This window comes from Diceros bicornis, chromosome 22 (genome assembly GCF_020826845.1).
Source record: "Diceros bicornis minor isolate mBicDic1 chromosome 22, mDicBic1.mat.cur, whole genome shotgun sequence".
Classification (NCBI taxonomy): domain Eukaryota; kingdom Metazoa; phylum Chordata; class Mammalia; order Perissodactyla; family Rhinocerotidae; genus Diceros; species Diceros bicornis.
In genome coordinates this window covers 23770640-23789430 of record NC_080761.1, presented here as the reverse complement: position 1 = coordinate 23789430, position 18791 = coordinate 23770640, and the positions used below count along the sequence as shown (strand labels likewise).

The window sequence follows — 18791 nt, the reverse complement described above, 5'->3', positions numbered from 1 at the left end:
AAAGGGGCATCATGTGATGATTAAATATTGAATAATAACGTGGTTCTGGGGAGATGCTTCCAAGCTTGACTTGGAATACCAGTAATAAAGAATGAGCCTTCTCTGTTAGGGTTCACGTGTGAAGTCGTTTACCTGCTGGTTCTGACATCTCAGCTGCCTGAAATGATGCTTGGTTCTAATACTGACAGTCATTAGCTCCAATCTTTTATATTTGTTTTTATATTTGTAATAAGTTTTGATGTTGATGACAATTATAGTTCTCAAGTTGAAAAGCCTTCATAGTCTCTAAATTGCACTAATACTGAATACTGGCTTCTTAGTTGATTTCTGTCAATTCTTAATTATTTAGGGTAATATTTGTAATTTTTAACTTGAAGAAAAGTGCATGGAAGACCCTTATACACTTATTCTTTAGTACCTAAATTGTTCAGAACTGAAAAAAACCTCCTCTTGATTTTCACTTGTATGCTGTGATTTCTGGCTAATAATGGCTCTGAGCTCCTTGTTTTTCCTGGGTTCCGCTTGTATTCTAGAATTCTCCATTTATCTACTTACCCTTGATCCTGCAGAACTCAGAAAAAATAACAACGGCTCAAGGAGGAAATAGCCATGTCCTAATGTAATGTACAGATAAAAGTTAAAGAAGTCAGAACACCCTGTTCGCAAAGAGGAAAAAATGTAGGGACTTGAAATTATTGAGAAGACTTGAGAGCCAATGGCATTCCTCAGCACAACTTAAAAAATTCTAAAATATGAAAAAAGGTTGTACATTAAAAATATGGTTCTGACTTTTTAAAACAAATTTCTTCTAGGATGAGAAGATGAGTTTTTATTGAGACGAAACTCTGAATTCAGCTGTCGTCTTTTGCTAACTGCCCGTTTTCTTGCCATTTCAGGTGAACCTCTTCGTGCTGCTCTCTGTGGTGTGTGTCCTCTTAAATTTGGCTGGATTTATCCTAGGCTGCCAAGGGGCGCAGTTTGTGTCCAGCGTGCCCAGGTGTGATCTGGTAAGCAAACATCCTAAAACGTCCTTGTGCGTCTGGGCTGACGCTGGCCTATCTGGCTTTCCTGGGGTGCCAGCACTAGGCAACAGTCCTAAAATGAAACCTGAAATTGGTGCAAGGAAGCTGCCTAATTCTTGTATTCAGGTTGTCAATGATTTTTTCCAAAGCAGGGACCAGCCAGCATAACCCCAGAACCACAATATTATAATGCATCGTTAGTTAGTGAAAGGATGGATCTGGTGTCCACGATCAATACCTGTCTGCTCTCATCTAAAGAGGAAAAATGGATATTATCTGAGTACAGATCAGCCGTCCTTTATCTGAAACCTTTGGAGGCAGATGTGTTTCAGCATTCAGAGGTTTTCTGATTTGTAGAAAATAAATGTGATGCATATACTATTTATTCAGTAACACCCCAGTGGAGTCTGGGACAGCAGAGTATAATCAACACTTTTGGTTTTCAGAGCTTTTTGGATTTCAGAATTGTGAATAAGAGGCTGTGGATCTGTACCATCTCTGAATTTTTTTAAAAATTGTGGTAAAGTACATGGAACATAAAATTTACCATCTTAGCCATTCAGTAGTGTTGAGTACATTCACATTGTTGTGCACTCAATCTCCAGAACTCTTTTCATCTTGCAAAACTGAAACTCTATACATATTAAACAACAACTCCCCATGCCCTCCTCCCCCAGCCCCTGGCAACCCCTCTTCTGCTTTCTGACTCTGAATTTGACTACTCTAGTTACCTAAGTGGAATGGTACAGTGTGTCTTTTTGTGACTAGCTTGTTTCACTTAGCATAATGTCCTCAACGTGTCCATGTGTGGTAGTGTGTCAGAATTTCCTTCTTTTTTAAGGCTGAATCATATTCTCTTGTACGGATATGACACATTTTGTTTACCCCTGCATCAATCGAAGGACACTTGGGTATTGTGGCTCTTGTGAATAATGCTGCCATAAAAATAGGTTTACAAATATCTGAGACCTTGCTTTCAATTCTTGGGTATATACCCAATGGCTGGACTATTTAAAAGGACTTCTCAATAACAAATATCTCCCTTTTCTTTTGCACAAAGCAAAAGAAATGGACTCTTTAGAAGTTATAGTAAAAACTCATCTATTTGGAACTTTGTTACAGAGCAGTCTCATCCTTTCAAAACCAGCAGGATGCAAGCAAAGAAGGCTGTCACATTTTTCAAAACACTGTGATAAAGCCCTTGTGGTGACCTTCCCAAATAGGAAAACTCCCCAGGGACTCACTAAACACCTGTTGCTCTTTCTTAACAATCCTTTACAAGTTTTTTGATTTTTTGATGAAGCCATTCCATTGCTTAATAACGTTAAGTTATGGAATCACGGGCTCACAACCTTTTCTGGTTTTCAAGGCCCTCTGAGATTCGCCCTCATCCTGCCCTCTCCCCGCAGCTGCTCACCCTCCCTGTAATTGAGCTCAAGCCTGTGTGTCTTTACCAGGCTCCTGCCCTACTTGCTTATTTCTAACAATGCCGTCTCTCCTCCCAGATTTCCCTCTCCCTTACTTCCCTGCTCATCCAATGATACCAGTCTTTTAAAGCCCCATTCAAAGACTATCTTCTCAGGAAACAGTCCCTGATCCCCAGAGAAGATAATCTTCCGGAATATCCTATCTGTACATCTCTTAGGCATTTATCCTTCTCTTTTTTGGGCCAAAGACATTCGTACACCTGTTTTGTCCCTTCTTCCGGGCTAGGGAAAAATTTTGAACAAAGCTTGGTTTTCCAATTACTAATCACACAGCAAATTAGAAGGGGCAAAGAGAAGAGACAGGCTGGAAGTGAAAAGTCATAACACATTGCAAGACAATTTGGCAAAATTGTAGCATCTGTTATATGCAAGACACTGTGCTAGAGGCTGCAGTGAGTAGAAAGAAGCGTCACCATTGTTTCTGACCTAGAAGTTTACCACGTAGCAAGAGGAGTAGGATAAGCTGGCAAATGCTTGCTCAGTGTTTGCGGAGGGAATGAATAAATGCCCACATGCAAAGCAAGACTGTGATGGCCATCAGAGTGAGACAGTGCTCAGGGGATGCAAAAGAAGAAGGGCTTGCGTCTGTGGAAATATGGGGACAGGGCACCTGGAGTACAGGTATTTGAGATGGACCTTGAATGATGAGTAAATAAAGTGAGTGAGTAGAAACCAAGAGAGGAGAGGATTCCAAGGGCAGTGGTCAGAAGTTAGCTTAGTGGTTAGATCACTGGTGGCTCTGGAGAAAACAGAAGCTAGATTGCAAGGGGTAAGGGTATATGTAGTTGACTTTCCTGAGAAATTCTGTGGTTCTCTAACCTGGCTACCCATTAGAATCACCTTGGGGAACTTTTTAAAGAATACTCAAACTTGGGCCCCATACCTAGAAATTCTCGGTTGCTGTGGAGTGGGGGCCTGGGCATTAGTATTTTTTAAGCTTTTAAGAGTATTTTTAGTTAAAATCCTTTCCCACCACAAAACCAACCCTGTAATTATTTGTCATTATGTAATTGTAAAAATTTGGACAAGCCATAAAAGTGTAGGACAGAATATAAAAATCATTTGAAAACTCACTGGGATAGCACAGTTAAGAATTTGACTATTTTTTTTGGCATCTGTTATGCATAAAAACACACATAATTTTCCGTCAACGGGACCATATCATAATTGCTGTCTTTCAGTGGGGAGCCTATTTGACTAATGAAGACTTCTTGGGGGAGGAGATGCGCTCCTTTCCTCTTTCTGTCTCCACCCATACATCAGTCACCCCAAATCCATGGTAACAAATCCATGGTAACAAGCTGGGGAGTTTCCATTCATGTTTTCATGCTCATATAATCTTACATAAATCTATGTGGGGTAGGGTTATTCATGATTTATGTTTTCAAAATGGGGTGTTTTGTATCTACTTCTCTGTATATTGTTTTTCTCACTTAAAGACATTGTAGATACAGATCTAACTCCTTTTTTTCCTTTTAAGAGGTTAGTTCTTTTTTGTATCTGTTGGGTTTGGGTTTTGGCCAATAGAAACAATGCTACTGGAAGAGCGTTCTGCGTATCCGCATGGGGCTTTTACCTAATTGGGGTAGGCTTCCAGGACAGGGATTGTTCTTCTGTTTGTCTTATTTATTTATTTATTTTTTGTGAGGAAGATCAGCCCTAAGCTAACATCCATACCCATTTTGCTTTACTTTACGTGGGACGCCGCCACAGCATGACTTGACAAGCGGTGCCTTGGTGTGCGCCCGGGATCCGAACCTGTGAACCCTGGGTCGCTGAAGCGGAGCGCGCACACTTAACCCTTGTGCCACCGGGCTGGCCCCTGTTTGTCTTATTTTTTATGACACATTCAACCATTTGATGACTCTATTCATTTTTTTTTAATTGAGGTAAAATTTACAAACAGTGAAAGGCACAGGTCTTAAATGTGCAGTTCATTGAGTTTTGAGCAATGTATACATTCATATTGACAAATCTGTAACTCGTATATGCCCCAAATGAGATCTAGAACATTTTCATCACTCTAGAAAGTTCTTTGGTGTCTCTTTTCAAGCAGTCTCTGCTCTCTCATAGGCAATCACTGTTCCAGTTTCTTTCACCATAGTTTTGTGTTCTTGAACTTCATATAAATGGAGTCATATGGTATGTACCTTTTTGTATCCGGCTTATTTTGCTCAGCATAATGTTTTTGAGATTCACCCATGTTTTTATATTGTATCAATTGTTTGCTCTTTTTTTTTGTTTGTTTCAGAGCAGTATTTCATTGTATAAAAATACCACAGTTTGTTTTACCCGTTCTCCTGTTGATGGACATTTGGGTTGTTTCCAGTTTGGGACATTATGAACAAAGCTGTTGTAAAAATTTTTTCGTTTTTCTTGAGTAAATACACAGGCATAGAATTGCTGGGTCATGTGGTAAATGTATGTCTAATTTTGTAGGAAACTAAATGGTTGTCCAGAGTGGCTGAGGAATAAGCATTTTTAATTTAAAGTAGATAGCTACTTCCTTTATTGAAGGGCTTCAACTCACATTTCTACCAGGGACCCTCCACCAGCAACAAGTGTTGCTCTCTCCTTTATTTTTTGCCAGTCTGATGTGGCTAATGTGAGATCTCATCTTTAATTTGCAGTTCCCTAATTGCTAAAGATAGCATTGCGATTTTTGGAAGCTCCCCAAAACATTCTACTGTGCAGCTCAGGTTGCGAACCACAATATTGGGCGATGCTGAGAGGAGGGAGAGGATCTGACAGCTTCAGGTCATAGTATCAAGGTGAAGGATGGGTGTTTTTCATTTAGGACTGGGGAGACCTGAACAGATTTGTAGCAGATGGTTAAAGAGATTGAAGTTAGAATAAGTTTTCAGAAATATTGGGCAGAGATGGGATTAAGAAGGGAGGTGACGGATCAGCAACAGGGAGAACAAGGAACACAAAATGCACAGTTGCCTAGAATCATTCTGTACAGATCCTCAGGGCTTCCCTGTATCAGCTGGGCATGGTAATTGATATTCATTAGTGTTTTCGTAATGATTAAACTTTCAAGTAGTCTTGTTTAAAGGGATTAACCTTCACCCGTCTGGAAAATTTTGCCATCCAGACTGGCTTACCCCAGAGTTTCCAGATAGCTGAGGTTTCTGTATATTTCCATATATTTGGATGTTTTGTGAATAATGCAGCCCACACAGGCCTGGTTTCTCTCTTAACTGAATGTCTTGTATCGAAAATGGACTTCATGTGGGAAGGGAGGACTTTGTAGGATGACACCTAGTATTACCCGAGGGAGGTAGAAGCCTCAGGTAAGATCTTGAGGCTTACACAAGTACAAGAAATAGAAGTCGTGCTGGGGGGCCGGCCCTGTGGCTTAGCGGTTAAGTGCCCTCGCTCCGCTACTGGCGGCCCGGTTCGGATCCCGGTTCGGAACCCCGGGCGCGCACCGACGTCCGCTTGTCCAGCCATGCTGAGGCTTCGTCCCACATACAGCAACTAGAAGGATGTGCAACTATGACATACAACTATCTACTGGGGCTTTGGGGAGAAAAAGGGAAAAAAAGGAGGAGGAATGGTAATAGATGTTAGCTCAGGGCCGGTCTTCCTCAGCAAAAAGAGGAGGATGGGCATGGATGTTAGCTCAGAGCTGATCTGCCTCACAAAAAAAAAGAAAAGAAAAGAAAAAGAAGTTGTGCTGTGTCATGGTGAGGAAAGTGAGTCTGGTTCCTGTCTGCAGATTAGAGGGCGTTGTGTCCATGAGCAGAATGGAGGCTGATATATCATCTCCATCAGCTGCTCATTCTCCTAAATAGTGCTGTTAGTATTAAAACAGGAAATTCTCAGCTGGAGACTTTACAGGAGGAAGCCCATTGAGAGTAATATTTACCTGCTGGATTTAGCCCAGTGTAAGGACAATTATTAATTATGGAAGAGGGGCCAAGAGAACACCATTGATCCCTCAGAGGGAAGAAGGGTTCCCACCTGCCTAGACCCTGCCTAGAGAGATCCTGTCTGAATGGCCACAGTGGTTTTTCTTTAGAAGGCAAGAATCTAGTGTGGCTGTTAGCAGCAGGATGGATCTTCAAATGTGAGACGATCGAAGAAAAATTCAAATACAAACAGCCTTGTGCCTTTGTGTGTGCGAGGTTGTGGATCTGGGTGTGGGGACATAGCTGAGATCACAACCTCCTTGGACAAACCAGGACAGGACAGAAATCAAGTGGGAATGAACTGATAGATTATGGAGTCCCTCGAGGTAACTCCAGCTGTAATTCTTGGTGTCATATGCAGAATTTATATCAAAATCTGGGCATCAATCTTTGATATAATAATGCATCCCTTTCAATGTGGTTTAAGGACAAGGAATAAAAAATATTACAGAATCCATGGCGTTCTGGAAAAGGCAAAACTAATCTATGTGGGAAGAAATCAAAACGGTGGTTGCCTCTAGGAGGGGGCGGGCAGGGATTGATGGGAAGGGGCATGAGAGAATTTCCTTGTGTGATGGTAATGTTCTGGATATGCTGATAAGGGTTTGGGTTACACAGGTGTATGCGTTGCTCAAAATTCCTTGAGTGGTATGCTTAAGATTTGTGTATGTAAATTTTTGTGTGCGTGTATGTAAATTTTACCTCAAAAGAAAGAGAAATACAGACCAAAAAATGTTGTGTAATCAGTAGTGGAATTTTTTCCCTTAGCTTCCTAGTCAACTTGTATTATAAGGAACTAAGTTTTCTCGTAATTTGGAAGAATACCATGAAATTTATTACTATGCCTAGAGGGTAAGAATCTTAATTCAACAAGGAAAAAAAACTTTTTTTTCCTGTTTAGTAACTAAAACATTGTAGATGTTCAGTCATTCTTAAAGATTCCTGAAAAATTTTGCAGCTAGTGAAGTCAGAGCTGTCTGATTAATTTAACAAGTATGAAAAAGGTGTGGCCTTCCCTTTTAGCCAAAATAGAATAGCCAACTTCAACAGCTAAAGCAGCAGAACAGGTAAGAATGAGCCTCTGCCCCCCAGTGATGGGTCTCATTAGCCAAAATTAGGTGTTACATACATTACATGAATCACAACCTGATTTAAGGGAAACTTGGAAAAGTGACCAAAAGTTTGCAAAACATCTCACTAAAAATATATGAGATTACTCATCAGTGATTTTATCACTTCAAATAAAGAAAACGTTGAAGATGTGAACTGAGAGATCTCTTTAAGCCTACATGGTTTAGGGCTATTGTTCCCCACATATACCCTTTGCTTCTTACAGGCAGGGGGTAGACTGAACTCCTCGCTCTCTTGGAGTTCAGTGGGGCTATATGCTTTGCTTTGTCCGTGAAGTGTGAGCTAAAGTGATGAGTGTCATTTCCAAGAGAAAGATTTAAGGTAGGGTTACCAGATTTAGCAAATAAAAATACAGGACACTCAATTAAATTTGAATTTCAAATAAACAGCTAATAGTTTTTGTGTTTTTTTTTACTATAAATATGTCTCATGCAATATTTGGGACATAATTATACTAAAAAAATGATCCTTATTTATCTGAATTCAAATTTAACTGGGCATCCTGCATTTTATCTGGCAACCCTACTTTAAGTGCCACTGTGCGGTTCATCCTGTGCTCGCCATCTCTCGGCGTAGTGATCATCAGTCCTGAGACGGTGGATGCTCCATCAACTTCATCCCTAAGGGAGTGTGATGAGCAGAGCCCCCTGCTGACCTGCAGTGGCCATGTAGCATATTCAAGTAATAACCTTGGTTGGTCAAGCCTCTGAAATTTTAGGGCGCGTTGTTACCACAGCATAGCCTAGCCTGTCCTGACTGATACAGACACTGCCTGACACTGAACCCTGATGTATCTCATTCTGTAGGATTGGTGCTGCATGGTGTAGCCTGTGTATTTTTCTTAATAATTAAATCATTATTCTGCCTTTTCCCCCTTAAGGTGGACTTAGGTGAAGGCAAGATTTGCTTCTGCTGTGAAGAATTCCAACCAGCCAAATGCACAGACAAAGAAAATGCCTTGAAACTCTTTCCAGTTCAGCCCTGTAATGCTGTTCACCTTCTACTTAAGGTACCTCGAGTGGATTCCACCCCCCACCAATAAATACACCATAGAGCTCCCACAGAAGGCAAAGTTACCTGAAATATTCCTACTCTGTTACCTCCCTCCAACAATTACGCTGTTGAAAGTAGATATGAGTGACCCCTCATTAGTGACCCAGGGACAGAATTGAGTGCAGAGAGAACCACAGATTAGTGTGTCTCTTAAATTGTGTATGGATGGCTTTCTTTGTGTTCAAGAACTATAAGATAGTAAAAAAATGTAAAGGAGCCTAAATATATATATGTATGTATGTAGTACATCTATATTTATATACATACGTATGCATGCATACACACATATGATGTAGCTACACATATGTAATGTAGCCTTAGCAACACCTTTAAATTGCACGCCCATTTGTCATTGCTCTGATGCTCCTTTGTTGGCCTAAGTGAGTCCTGTGGGCTGTTGCATGCTGCTGTTCTGTGACACACAGACTAAGGAGACACACTGGCTAGAAAATACAAGAGAAATTCAAGCACATTACCTCTTATTTAATGGGCAGCGCTATAATAAGTGAAAGAGGTTAAAAACAAATGACCTCAGTTGAAGAGAAATGCAAAATGTGCCTTTATTAGGGAATTGGATAAAAACTGTGTCCTGACTGAAGGCCCAGTAGCCCAGTGAGTGACAGGATCAGTTGGTGAACCTTGAGGTATTCGCTTTTGGGTAGTCCACCACTGACGGCCCTCTTTAGATCTTTGTTTGGGGTTTATTTTTTGGGGGGGAGGAGGAATCTCTAAGCAAAGAGAGAGAAGCTGCCGGTTCTTTGGGTTATGTAGGCTGTAAAAATGGCCTTCTTTCTTTGGCTTCTGGGTGTTTGGTAGCTGAGTCACTCGCAAACTTTCTGAGCCAGGAGTTAGCTTGAGGAAAGCCCCGCTAAGGAGCCAGGACTGCGGCAACAGAACCGTTTGGAATTGCCTTTGCTGCTATTTTGAGACTGTGTTTAGAGGAGAGAAGCCCTGTTTCCACTCGGCCGGTCTGCCCCCTTCGTTGTCCTTGTTGGGTGCCCAGGGCTGCTGTCAATTGCTCCCGAAATAGAATCAGTGGCCACAAATTAAGCAGCATGCTGTCCTGGTGGGAGGCTGTGGGAGAGGGGAGGCTGGGGACGCCAGCTTCAGAAGAGAAAATCATTGCTCTCCTGGAAGGAATGTTTCCAGACAGTACTCTGATGCAAAAAGAAATATTGTAATATCAGATCTTTCTGTCACGGGAAGCTTCTAAGATAAGTTTTTAAAATTAATAAGTACACACTATTGTATGAGTCATAATAATAACCAGCATTTATTTCCACACTTAGCGTGAGCCAAACATCATCTAAATCCTTTACGTGCATTTTTCTCATGAGAATTGTCTTACTGGGACAGTATTATTATTATTTTAAAAAGTTTTTGTATTGCATTGTGGTCATCAGCTTTGAAGTACTCAGTGGCGTCACTGTGTCCTTGTTCCAGAAAGTCCTTTTCGCCCTGTGTGCCTTGAATGCCCTAACCACCACGGTCTGCTTGGTGGCAGCCGCCCTTCGCTACCTCCAGATATTTGCAGCCAGAAGATCCTGCGTGGTAAGTCCTCCCGCTGAGCGCGCCCACGACGTTTTTGTGTAATCCACTGCTTTTCTCCCCGAGCTTCACAGTGAAGACTGTTGACTGACCAAGGTGCTGTTTGATTAGGATGAATCCCAGATTTCTGCCGGAGAAGTGGAAGAGTGTGGACGGATCCCAGACCCCGATGACTTCGTGCCCCCAGTGCCGCCCCCTTCCTATTTCGCCACGTTTTACTCGTGCACACCCCGGATGAACCGCAGGTATCCTTCCTCAGCCCCCCACCAGCCGGGTTCTGAAGACTGAAAGGTTTCCGGAACCCCCAGCCCAAGCTCTGACTGCTCTCCGAAATCTACACAGATTGTGTTATTTTTTAGGATTTTCTATTTTCTCTTCCCCCCCGCCTCTTTTTTTTTTTGTCTGATAAACGGCATGAAACCAAAGAAAAGTCAAACCTTGACCTAAGGATATACTTTTTCAATTTCAATTAGCTTCTTAGGAAATCCGACACCCAGTGAGATAACGGCTGTAATTTGACATGATTGAGAGCTGCCGTTGCCCTGGAAACGCGCTCAGGCCAAATCGATGTTCATTCTGACACCATCAGCGGTCCCCAAATCGTGAAATTCTTCCCAGCCATTAAAAAAAGATTAATTATTAATGACATCTCCCTGGATGAGAAAAAATAGACACCATGCTTATTTTCCTTTTCAAATTCTAGCTCAAAATTTGATCACCTGTTTCTTAAATCTCAGGAATTATTATTTGTAGAATGAAATGCCGCATGTGTTCGTCTTGTTCTTAGCACTGCTAGAATTGTCTCTCTCTAAAGAACGACTGACTTCATGTATTCATTCAACAAACATTTAATCAATCCTCTACTCCTTACTAGTCACTGTGCAGGGTTATTAAAATTCAAAATGAGTTAGACTGCCCTCCTCCCTCTATCAAGGAGCTCACAGTCAAGGTCATTAAAAATAAGTGTTGGAAGGATCATCAATAGTACTCAAAAGAGAGATTTTGAGTGCACAGAGGAAGGCCACCTAACCTAGAATGGTGAATGGGCTGCAGAGAGCTTGAAAGAAGAGTTGGCCAGTCAGGGTGGGCTTCCTGGACGAAGTGATCTTAAGCTGCATTTAAAGGATAAGCAAATCTATATTTAAGCTTCCAAAAGAAAATCTCTGAATTCTACAGAAAGACTAGTGTCTTTAGCTTGATATTGAGAGGGCCAGGAATTTCTACTTTTTTTTATTTATTGAGGTCATATTGGCTAATAACATTGCTTAGATTTCAGGTAGGAATTTCTGCTTTTTCATCCCTGAAGTACACGTGGACAGTTGTCAGACAAATTTGGTGCCAGGCTTGGGGATATTGGAAATCCATTTTCTAATGCTCAGGGCAGCCATAAGTGACTTTGAAACAGGCCACCAGTGGGAGCTACCACGCAGATGCTGTTCGAGTTCTTTTCACTGGGTTATCTCCTGACGTGTCCCTCAGAGTCACACCTACATCCCAGCTCCATTCCCTCCCCTGCCCATCTGCCTAGCAGAGGTAGAGGTGAGCACAAAGCCAGAGGGGACATGAGCTGGGTGGACAGATGGCCAGGGGTGGACAGCTCATCCTCCCTGTTGTCCAGGGCTTGGTGTACTGGAATTTCAAAGCTTCAGGGGCCAGGGCAGCTTCCCTAGTCTCTTAGGAAATGAGCCAAGAATTATAGGGGCCAGAGAGACACAGCAACAGAACACATATTCCTTGGGTACCATAGGACACGTTTGCTAAAACCTTAGCCCAATCTCAGGCTGTCTGCAGAGGACATATTGGAGGATAGTAAAAATGCCTGTTATTTCATGGTTGGGAAAAGAAATGCCCTCAAGAAGAATTCCTTGGCTTTCTGAGGTTGTGGGTGAGCGCTTGGTTGACCTAAGAGGAGGCAACAGACGGATTTAATTTCCTGCAGTGGCAGAAAGGGAAAGTGACTCATGTGAGTTTCGGAGTCTCGAGGTACAGCAGCGTGTCCTATAGATGCGCACCCACTGCCCCCGAGTCGAGCTGTCCTTCTCTCTTTCCTTTATTTTCTCTGCTCCTTCGTAATAAGGCTGATCATTGTGGGCATTTCCACTCTTTGAGGATCTGAGTGCATCCCTGGCTTTGTCCCTCTGAGTCCTGAGATAGCCCCTGGCCAAATCCAGGTTGGAAGAAGACAGACAAGCTTTCCCATATAGAACTTTCCAGAAAGAACATGGGGGAGAGCGTTAAAGCAAAACACCCTTATGAGAAAGAAGACACTGCTCAGCCTAAAATATATACCTAGAGCCCTAGATCATATCTCCAATGGGCAAACACCCTCATTTTCTGAAATTCTACCAATATCAGAGTGCAGCCCACTTTCCTTTTTGAAATGGCTAAATTTATTCACCTTTATATACATATTCTATCGAAGATATTTTTACATTGGACAGACTTTGCTAGATTCTCAGTATAAATCAACTTTAAAGACACTAGCTGTTTAACACCAATTGGTAATTTTCTTTCTCGTAGGCAGGCAGGCAAGAATATTAACGAATGTGTGCGTTAACATTTCCACAACCAGTTACGTTAAGAGTTTTCACACCATAGAGCCTCGCCGTTTCCAGTAAGGTATTCTGACCTCTCAGAAGAGGTCTATTTATTTAACTTCTATAAATACAACCACTTTGTGCATTGGTATCTGCTTGAGAAAGGGCTTCTCAAGTTACTGCCATAAACAGAGGCCAGATTGCGGTCAAGGCTTCTGTCCAAAGATGGGTTATCTACTTGGTGAATTGATTTGTAAGTACAGGAGGGGGCTCTGCACCCTGTCTCCACTACTCCAGGGAGTCCCCCGTTCTCAGAAATTGGCTTGAGCCGGGAATCAAAAAAGAGAGTTTCCCCCTATTTCATGAATGTGGACCTGGTTGTACTACAGGGATGTCACCTGTTAGAGAACACTGAAGTGTGAGGAGGTGGGAGCCAGGTCGACATGGGCATTTCTTAAAAGTACAGACAGCAAAACCCACCCATTTCCTTTCCTAACGAGCTTCAAAACCCAAAGTCAAGTGGAACCAGGTTATGCTCGGGGTTGACGCAGTGCTCAGCTATTGGGCGGGGTGCCTCTGCCTCGCTGCCCCCTCCACGGGCAACAACCCTACCCCCATGTGCCTGGTGAAAAGGCACAGCTTTTCCAGTGCACAGAGGAAGATCGTTCTTTGGTCAAGGGCACATTAGTTGCTGCGTCAGCCTCAGATGAGTTCTCAAGGCCTATTTGTAGCATCAAAGCAGAACAGATTTTGCATGATCTGTTTGGGTTGCTTACTCATCTTCAGTGCTCGTGAGCATGAACCAGTGAATGTTTTGTGGAGACTTTGGGAGGAACTTGAAAGAGCCAGGCTCTCGAGTCTCTTAAAAGGGTGACCCTGGGCAGATCTCTTACCATTTCTGAGCCTCAGTTTCCTCATTCACTTGCGTTGTCCATGGCTGCTGAGAAGATTTTTAAGAAAGAATGGGCATAAAAAAATCTTTCTAAAAATAAAACCTTATACCGTGCTCTACTATTGTTAGATGCACGGTTTAAAATGTCCTTGGTATGTGTCTTACCACACATACGTCTCTTAAGAAATATTTAGCCCTCAGTCTTAACCCTATTGTATCAGGCAGCAGTTTTCTAGACACCCATTCTTAGTAAAAATCTGATTGCCTTTCTAGATGTGACAGGGTTTTAGTTTCAGCTGCCACGGTCCGTTTCCTTTTGCAGTGGTCTCGGTCCTGGCTGTGCATTGGAATCTCCTGGGAGCACTGACAACATACCTGGGCAATGAGAGCAGAATTTCTAGAGGTGAGGCCTGGGCCATCCATAGTTTCAAAACGCTCCCAGGTGATTCTACTCTATAGCTAGGGTTGAGACCCATAAGGGATCAGGAAAAAAAAACCTGCCAGGAGATAGCAGACCCCTTTTCCTCCATGGATCCTTATTTACCCAAAAGAGGTAAAATAAGGAAAAGCTGCTTAATAGGAAAGGAACTTTCCTTCTGCATCAACTCTAGCAGCTTCTTCCCTCAAAATGAGGCTTTTCTGGTTATTTTAATGAGCACCATAGAAACCATTCATTTTGCAGCTAATTTAGATAAACTGCGCCCCCACTTCCCCCCAGTTTTCCTTCTTGAAGAGGTTCTGTAGTAGTTTAGGATCTAAAATGGAAGCCTGTTCCTCTGAACTCTTGGCCCTAAGCAAACCCTCTCTTCTCTGTGAACATACAGGTAGTCACTGGGTTGGGAATATGAAACAAAGACCACCAGAGCTAACAAGCAAACAGGCAAAGCTGGTGGTCTGAATTTTCCAGGCGGGGGCACAGCAGAGGAGAAATGCACAGGGAATTGGCTGAGGGGGAAAAGTCAAGGGTTTGTAAGTGCTAGACAGATGGCTCATGGGGTTATGCTAATTAAGGATTGAAGACTGGCCCTCTGGAGAGGACGGAAGGAGTCCATAGGTCTCATTGCGTAAGACAAGTCACCTTGTTCATTGGCTGGGAAAGAGTCTTCACTTAGGTCCAGGAAGAGTCTGGATGCCTGGAGTCATTTGGCATTTCTAGTCTTTAAACAGCTTTGGTGGGAATGGAGAGTTGACCTGAAACCTGTGGGCTAGTCCTGCTGTAAGGGGAGAATGTGCCCATCATGGTAACTGTCCCAGGACCCCCCCAGTCCCCTCAGGGAGGGACCCATGCGGGTGCCTCTCTTCACACTTGTTGTGTGTTGTGTGCTGAGCCTGGGCACATCCCCGCCCTGGGCGTCAACACGTAACCTTCTCCTTTCCCGTTCAGGTCAAGCAGAGGGTGAGAGTCTTGTTTCTGAGCAAAGATTAAAGAAGAAAGGGGAGAGCTTTCTCATTTTTTCATTCAGGCTACGGAAGTCTCATTCTTCTAAAATCCCAGAATTCCAGAAGTTTTATCGTTAGGAAGAAAGAACATCACATCTTTTTCAACTTTTTTCCTCCACCAATTGCATTTTTGTAAATGGGCACAAGGAATAAAATCAAACAACCGTGAATCCATAGAGCACCTTCCTGAAACAGGCAGTCCCCTGCATGCAGCTGGCCCTAGAATCTGTCTTTCCATCAGTCTCATTTGGTTTATGTCCATTTCTGCATTTCAAGAACAGGCGTTAAACTTCTGCTATCGTCTCTTTTATTCGTTCTCCAATACTCCATGGCCTGAGTATAGGTTTTTTGGTCTTCTGTGTATTTTTTTAAATTGAGATATAATTGACACATAACATTATTATTAGTTGCAGGTGTACAACATAATGATTCAATATTTGCATGTATTTCAAAATGGTCACCACAATAAGTCTAGTTAACATCCATCACCATACAGTTACATTTTTTTTCCTAGTGATGAGAACTTTTTAGATCTACTCTTAGCAACTTTCAAATATACAATACAGTATTATTAACTATAGTCACCATGCTGTACATTATATCCCCAGAACTCATTTATTTTATAACTAGAAGTTTCATCAAAAGGTACAAGCTTCCATGTGTTTTTAACTATTATTTTAAAGTTTAGGTTCTTTATTATATAGATTATTTTAGTGTGTGTGTGTAATTTTCTATGAACACTGGCAGAAAATCTTGGGGGTTTTTTGTTTTTGTTTTTTGCTGTCAAGCGTCCCTCACCCACAGGACAAAAACCACACTGCCTCATGGAGCAACCGCTCCATGCGTGTTTGCTGAACGACCACCTTTAGGAAGAGTCACTGGGATTATGGTATAGTATAGTACATGTAATATATAATATAATATATAATAATACATAATTATATAATATATAATAATATAATATATGATAATACATAATATAATAATTATATAATATATTTTAATAATAATATAATGTGTAATATAGTATAGTATATAGTATACTCACTTAGGATTCTGCCTGCAGTGTGCTGCTTTGCCTCTGAGCTATGATATTTACTTTTTTTGAAAAATTAGTTCATCTTTTCAAATATTTATTTAACAAATAGTGAGTTTCTACCATGAAGCAGACATTAGTAAGGAAACCCAGGCAAGAAACTTTTGTCAGGTACTAATGTAAGAAATAATTGAGTTTCCCTGAGTCACTAGTTTTGTTTTTTTCTTTAATTGAGGTGAAATTCATGTAATGTGAAATTAACCATTTGAAAGTGTACAGTTCAGTGGCATTTGGTATATTCACAGTATGGTGCAACCATCACCTCTATCTAGTTCTGAAGCATTTCATCACCTCCAAGGAGACCCCGTCCCCAGCAGTCACTCCACAGCCTCCCTTCCCCCGGCCCCTAACAACCACTTATCTGCTTTCTGTCTCTGTGGATTATTGTTGGCTTTTTGACTAGCGGATTTAAAAAGAATGATGGTATTGCATTTTATACGTTGTCATTTGCCTGAGGAACTCTAGGTGCTCCATCAAAGAGCAGCTTAGATTGTTTTCCCTCTCCTGGACCGGGAGACTGTGAGGGGTGAGTGGTCTTCCCCCCATCAGTGGGTAACCCTGTAGAGGCTGGGGCCTCTACGGTCGGATGGCCAGTCTGTAGAACGTGCTTCCTGATGCCAAGGTGCTTTTCCTAGGATGGTTGGTCCTGATGTTATTCCACTGCCGCACATCTACGGAGCACGAGTCAAAGGCGTGGAAGTGTTCTGCCCTCTGGACCCCCCGCCTCCCTATGCAGCTGTGATGAGCCAGACAGACCAGGAGCAGGTACTGTCCGTGGAGTTTCTCTTCGATAGGTTGACCGCAAGCGGGAAGAGCAGCATGTCACACAGAAGAAGGGGGAGACGGTGCCCTGCAGATCCTTTTAAATTCGCTGGAGTCCAGATGGGGTTTGATTGAATATCAACAAATATCCCTCTTTTGTCCTGTGCTGCAGGGGTCTTCATTCCAAATGCTAGAAGGATCAGAAGCTGGCAGCAGCCTGTTGGAACCGATCTGCACACCAGTCACTCAAGGTAGTAAATACATTATTGCTGCCCAAACTCATGATCTAGTAGATTAAAACAAAATAAAATAATGATCTGCATGATATTTTGTTGGGGGTCAGATATCTTGAAGGAAATGGTTCAAGCTACATCCTTCTTTCCAGGTGTAAAAATACTACCAACTCTTAGGGCCTACAAATGGGAGATAATATGTGAACACAAATAAAGATGTCCGTAGAATCTATTACGAATAACCAGACTATGCTTAGGGATCTCTGAAATGGATTACAGAGTTTAATTTGGCATTCCTGCGTTTTCCAATCTAAGATTTTCTTTCTCCTGTTAAAATAAGATGAGCTCTTTTGGAGGGAAAAAAAGAGTTTCATTTATTGCAGAGTGATTTGCTGTGAGATTGTGCTGTCATTTATAACCTAGGCCCCAGGTCATGCTGCCTTAACATGTAGTGAATTCCCATTTTCAGTCCTGCATTAAATGCTGGGGTCAGTTTACATTGATCCTTGTAATTTAAGGGAAGCTTGTTACAGCTTTCTCTCTTTGGAGAGGTTTTAAATGGCCCAGAGAACTGTCCACCAGAACAAAATTGCAAATGGTGATAAATAATGGATCAACTTTTAGCTATTTTAGATGGAGGCAATTTTTCAGCAGCACCATCCGGAATGCATTTCCGTTCCGTTCACCTTCCATGCTAAATAGAATTATGCAGCAGTGTTCTGTTTCCTAAGTATGTTTGGAATTCTTCCATTTCTTAAAAAACTTTCCAGACCACAACTCAGACTCACAAATGGTGTGATTTTATTTTCCTGAGCAGCAGTCATCCGACTCAGAGTGGTTTCACTGATTCCTTTAGTGGCCACTGGCTCTTTACCTTGGCTTTCCCGGAGTTTCACAGCCTGGCCTGCAGATACCTCCTCTGCCTGCATTTGGTCTGCAGCCCACAGGGCAGCCATCTCTCCTGTGCAGGTATCACCTTCCACCGAACCAAGCTCATCCTGAATTATCAGAAACCGTAAAATGGCAGGCATTTTCCAGAATGCTTCAGTGGAGGAGATTCTAAGCACCTTTAGAAAAAACTGACATTTTGGCAGGGCTTCTTTATTTTGCTCTTGGCTTTAAAGTTTTTGTTTGTTTGTTTTAGGTTGTGGTGGCATGGTTTGGAAAGGCAGTATTTCCCATAGTGCTGGGAAATAAAAACTAACCGGGCCGGCAGCCTAAGCCAACGTTGTTATCTGTATTACCCTTGCCCTGGCAGGTTTGCGTTCACAGGTTGTTTCCTGCCCAGCACTTTGAAGGCTGCAGCTGATGAAATAATTTGTGTTTCTCCTCTTTTAAAAAAAATGTCAGGTGGGGACATTCCTAACACGCCTGGAGAAGAAAGCACGTTCTTATCAACTCCCAACACAAACCAGCTACAGCCCGCGAGAAGCCGGAGAGCCCCCCCACCCCTGAGGACAAGATCCAAGAGCGACCCTCTGCTCCATCACTCCTCGGAGAGAGGTGATGTCATTGCCCAAGCTTTTCTGCGCTTGTTTGCCTAAAGGTGCCAGGTGAGAGCAGGTGGCTGTGCCCGGCCCAGGCCCTTCAGTTCATGAGGTACCTTGAAGGAGGTTAAGAGATCTTGAGAAAATAAGACATTCTACATGCACACTAGGAGTATACGTCTGCCA

At 42.4% G+C, this 18791-nt stretch overlaps 1 protein-coding gene across 1 annotated transcript in view; it reads left to right on the top strand.

Annotated features, from left to right (window-relative positions):
• ENTREP1 (endosomal transmembrane epsin interactor 1) overlaps positions 1-18791 on the top strand; it is a 60316-nt gene that overhangs the window by 34782 nt on the left and 6743 nt on the right. The window contains exons 3-9 of the mRNA XM_058565700.1: positions 897-1007; positions 8438-8566; positions 10054-10161; positions 10270-10403; positions 16759-16888; positions 17058-17136; positions 18469-18621. Of these exons, the coding sequence (XP_058421683.1) occupies positions 897-1007; positions 8438-8566; positions 10054-10161; positions 10270-10403; positions 16759-16888; positions 17058-17136; positions 18469-18621 (844 nt within the window). The remainder of the gene's footprint in view (positions 1-896; positions 1008-8437; positions 8567-10053; positions 10162-10269; positions 10404-16758; positions 16889-17057; positions 17137-18468; positions 18622-18791) is intronic.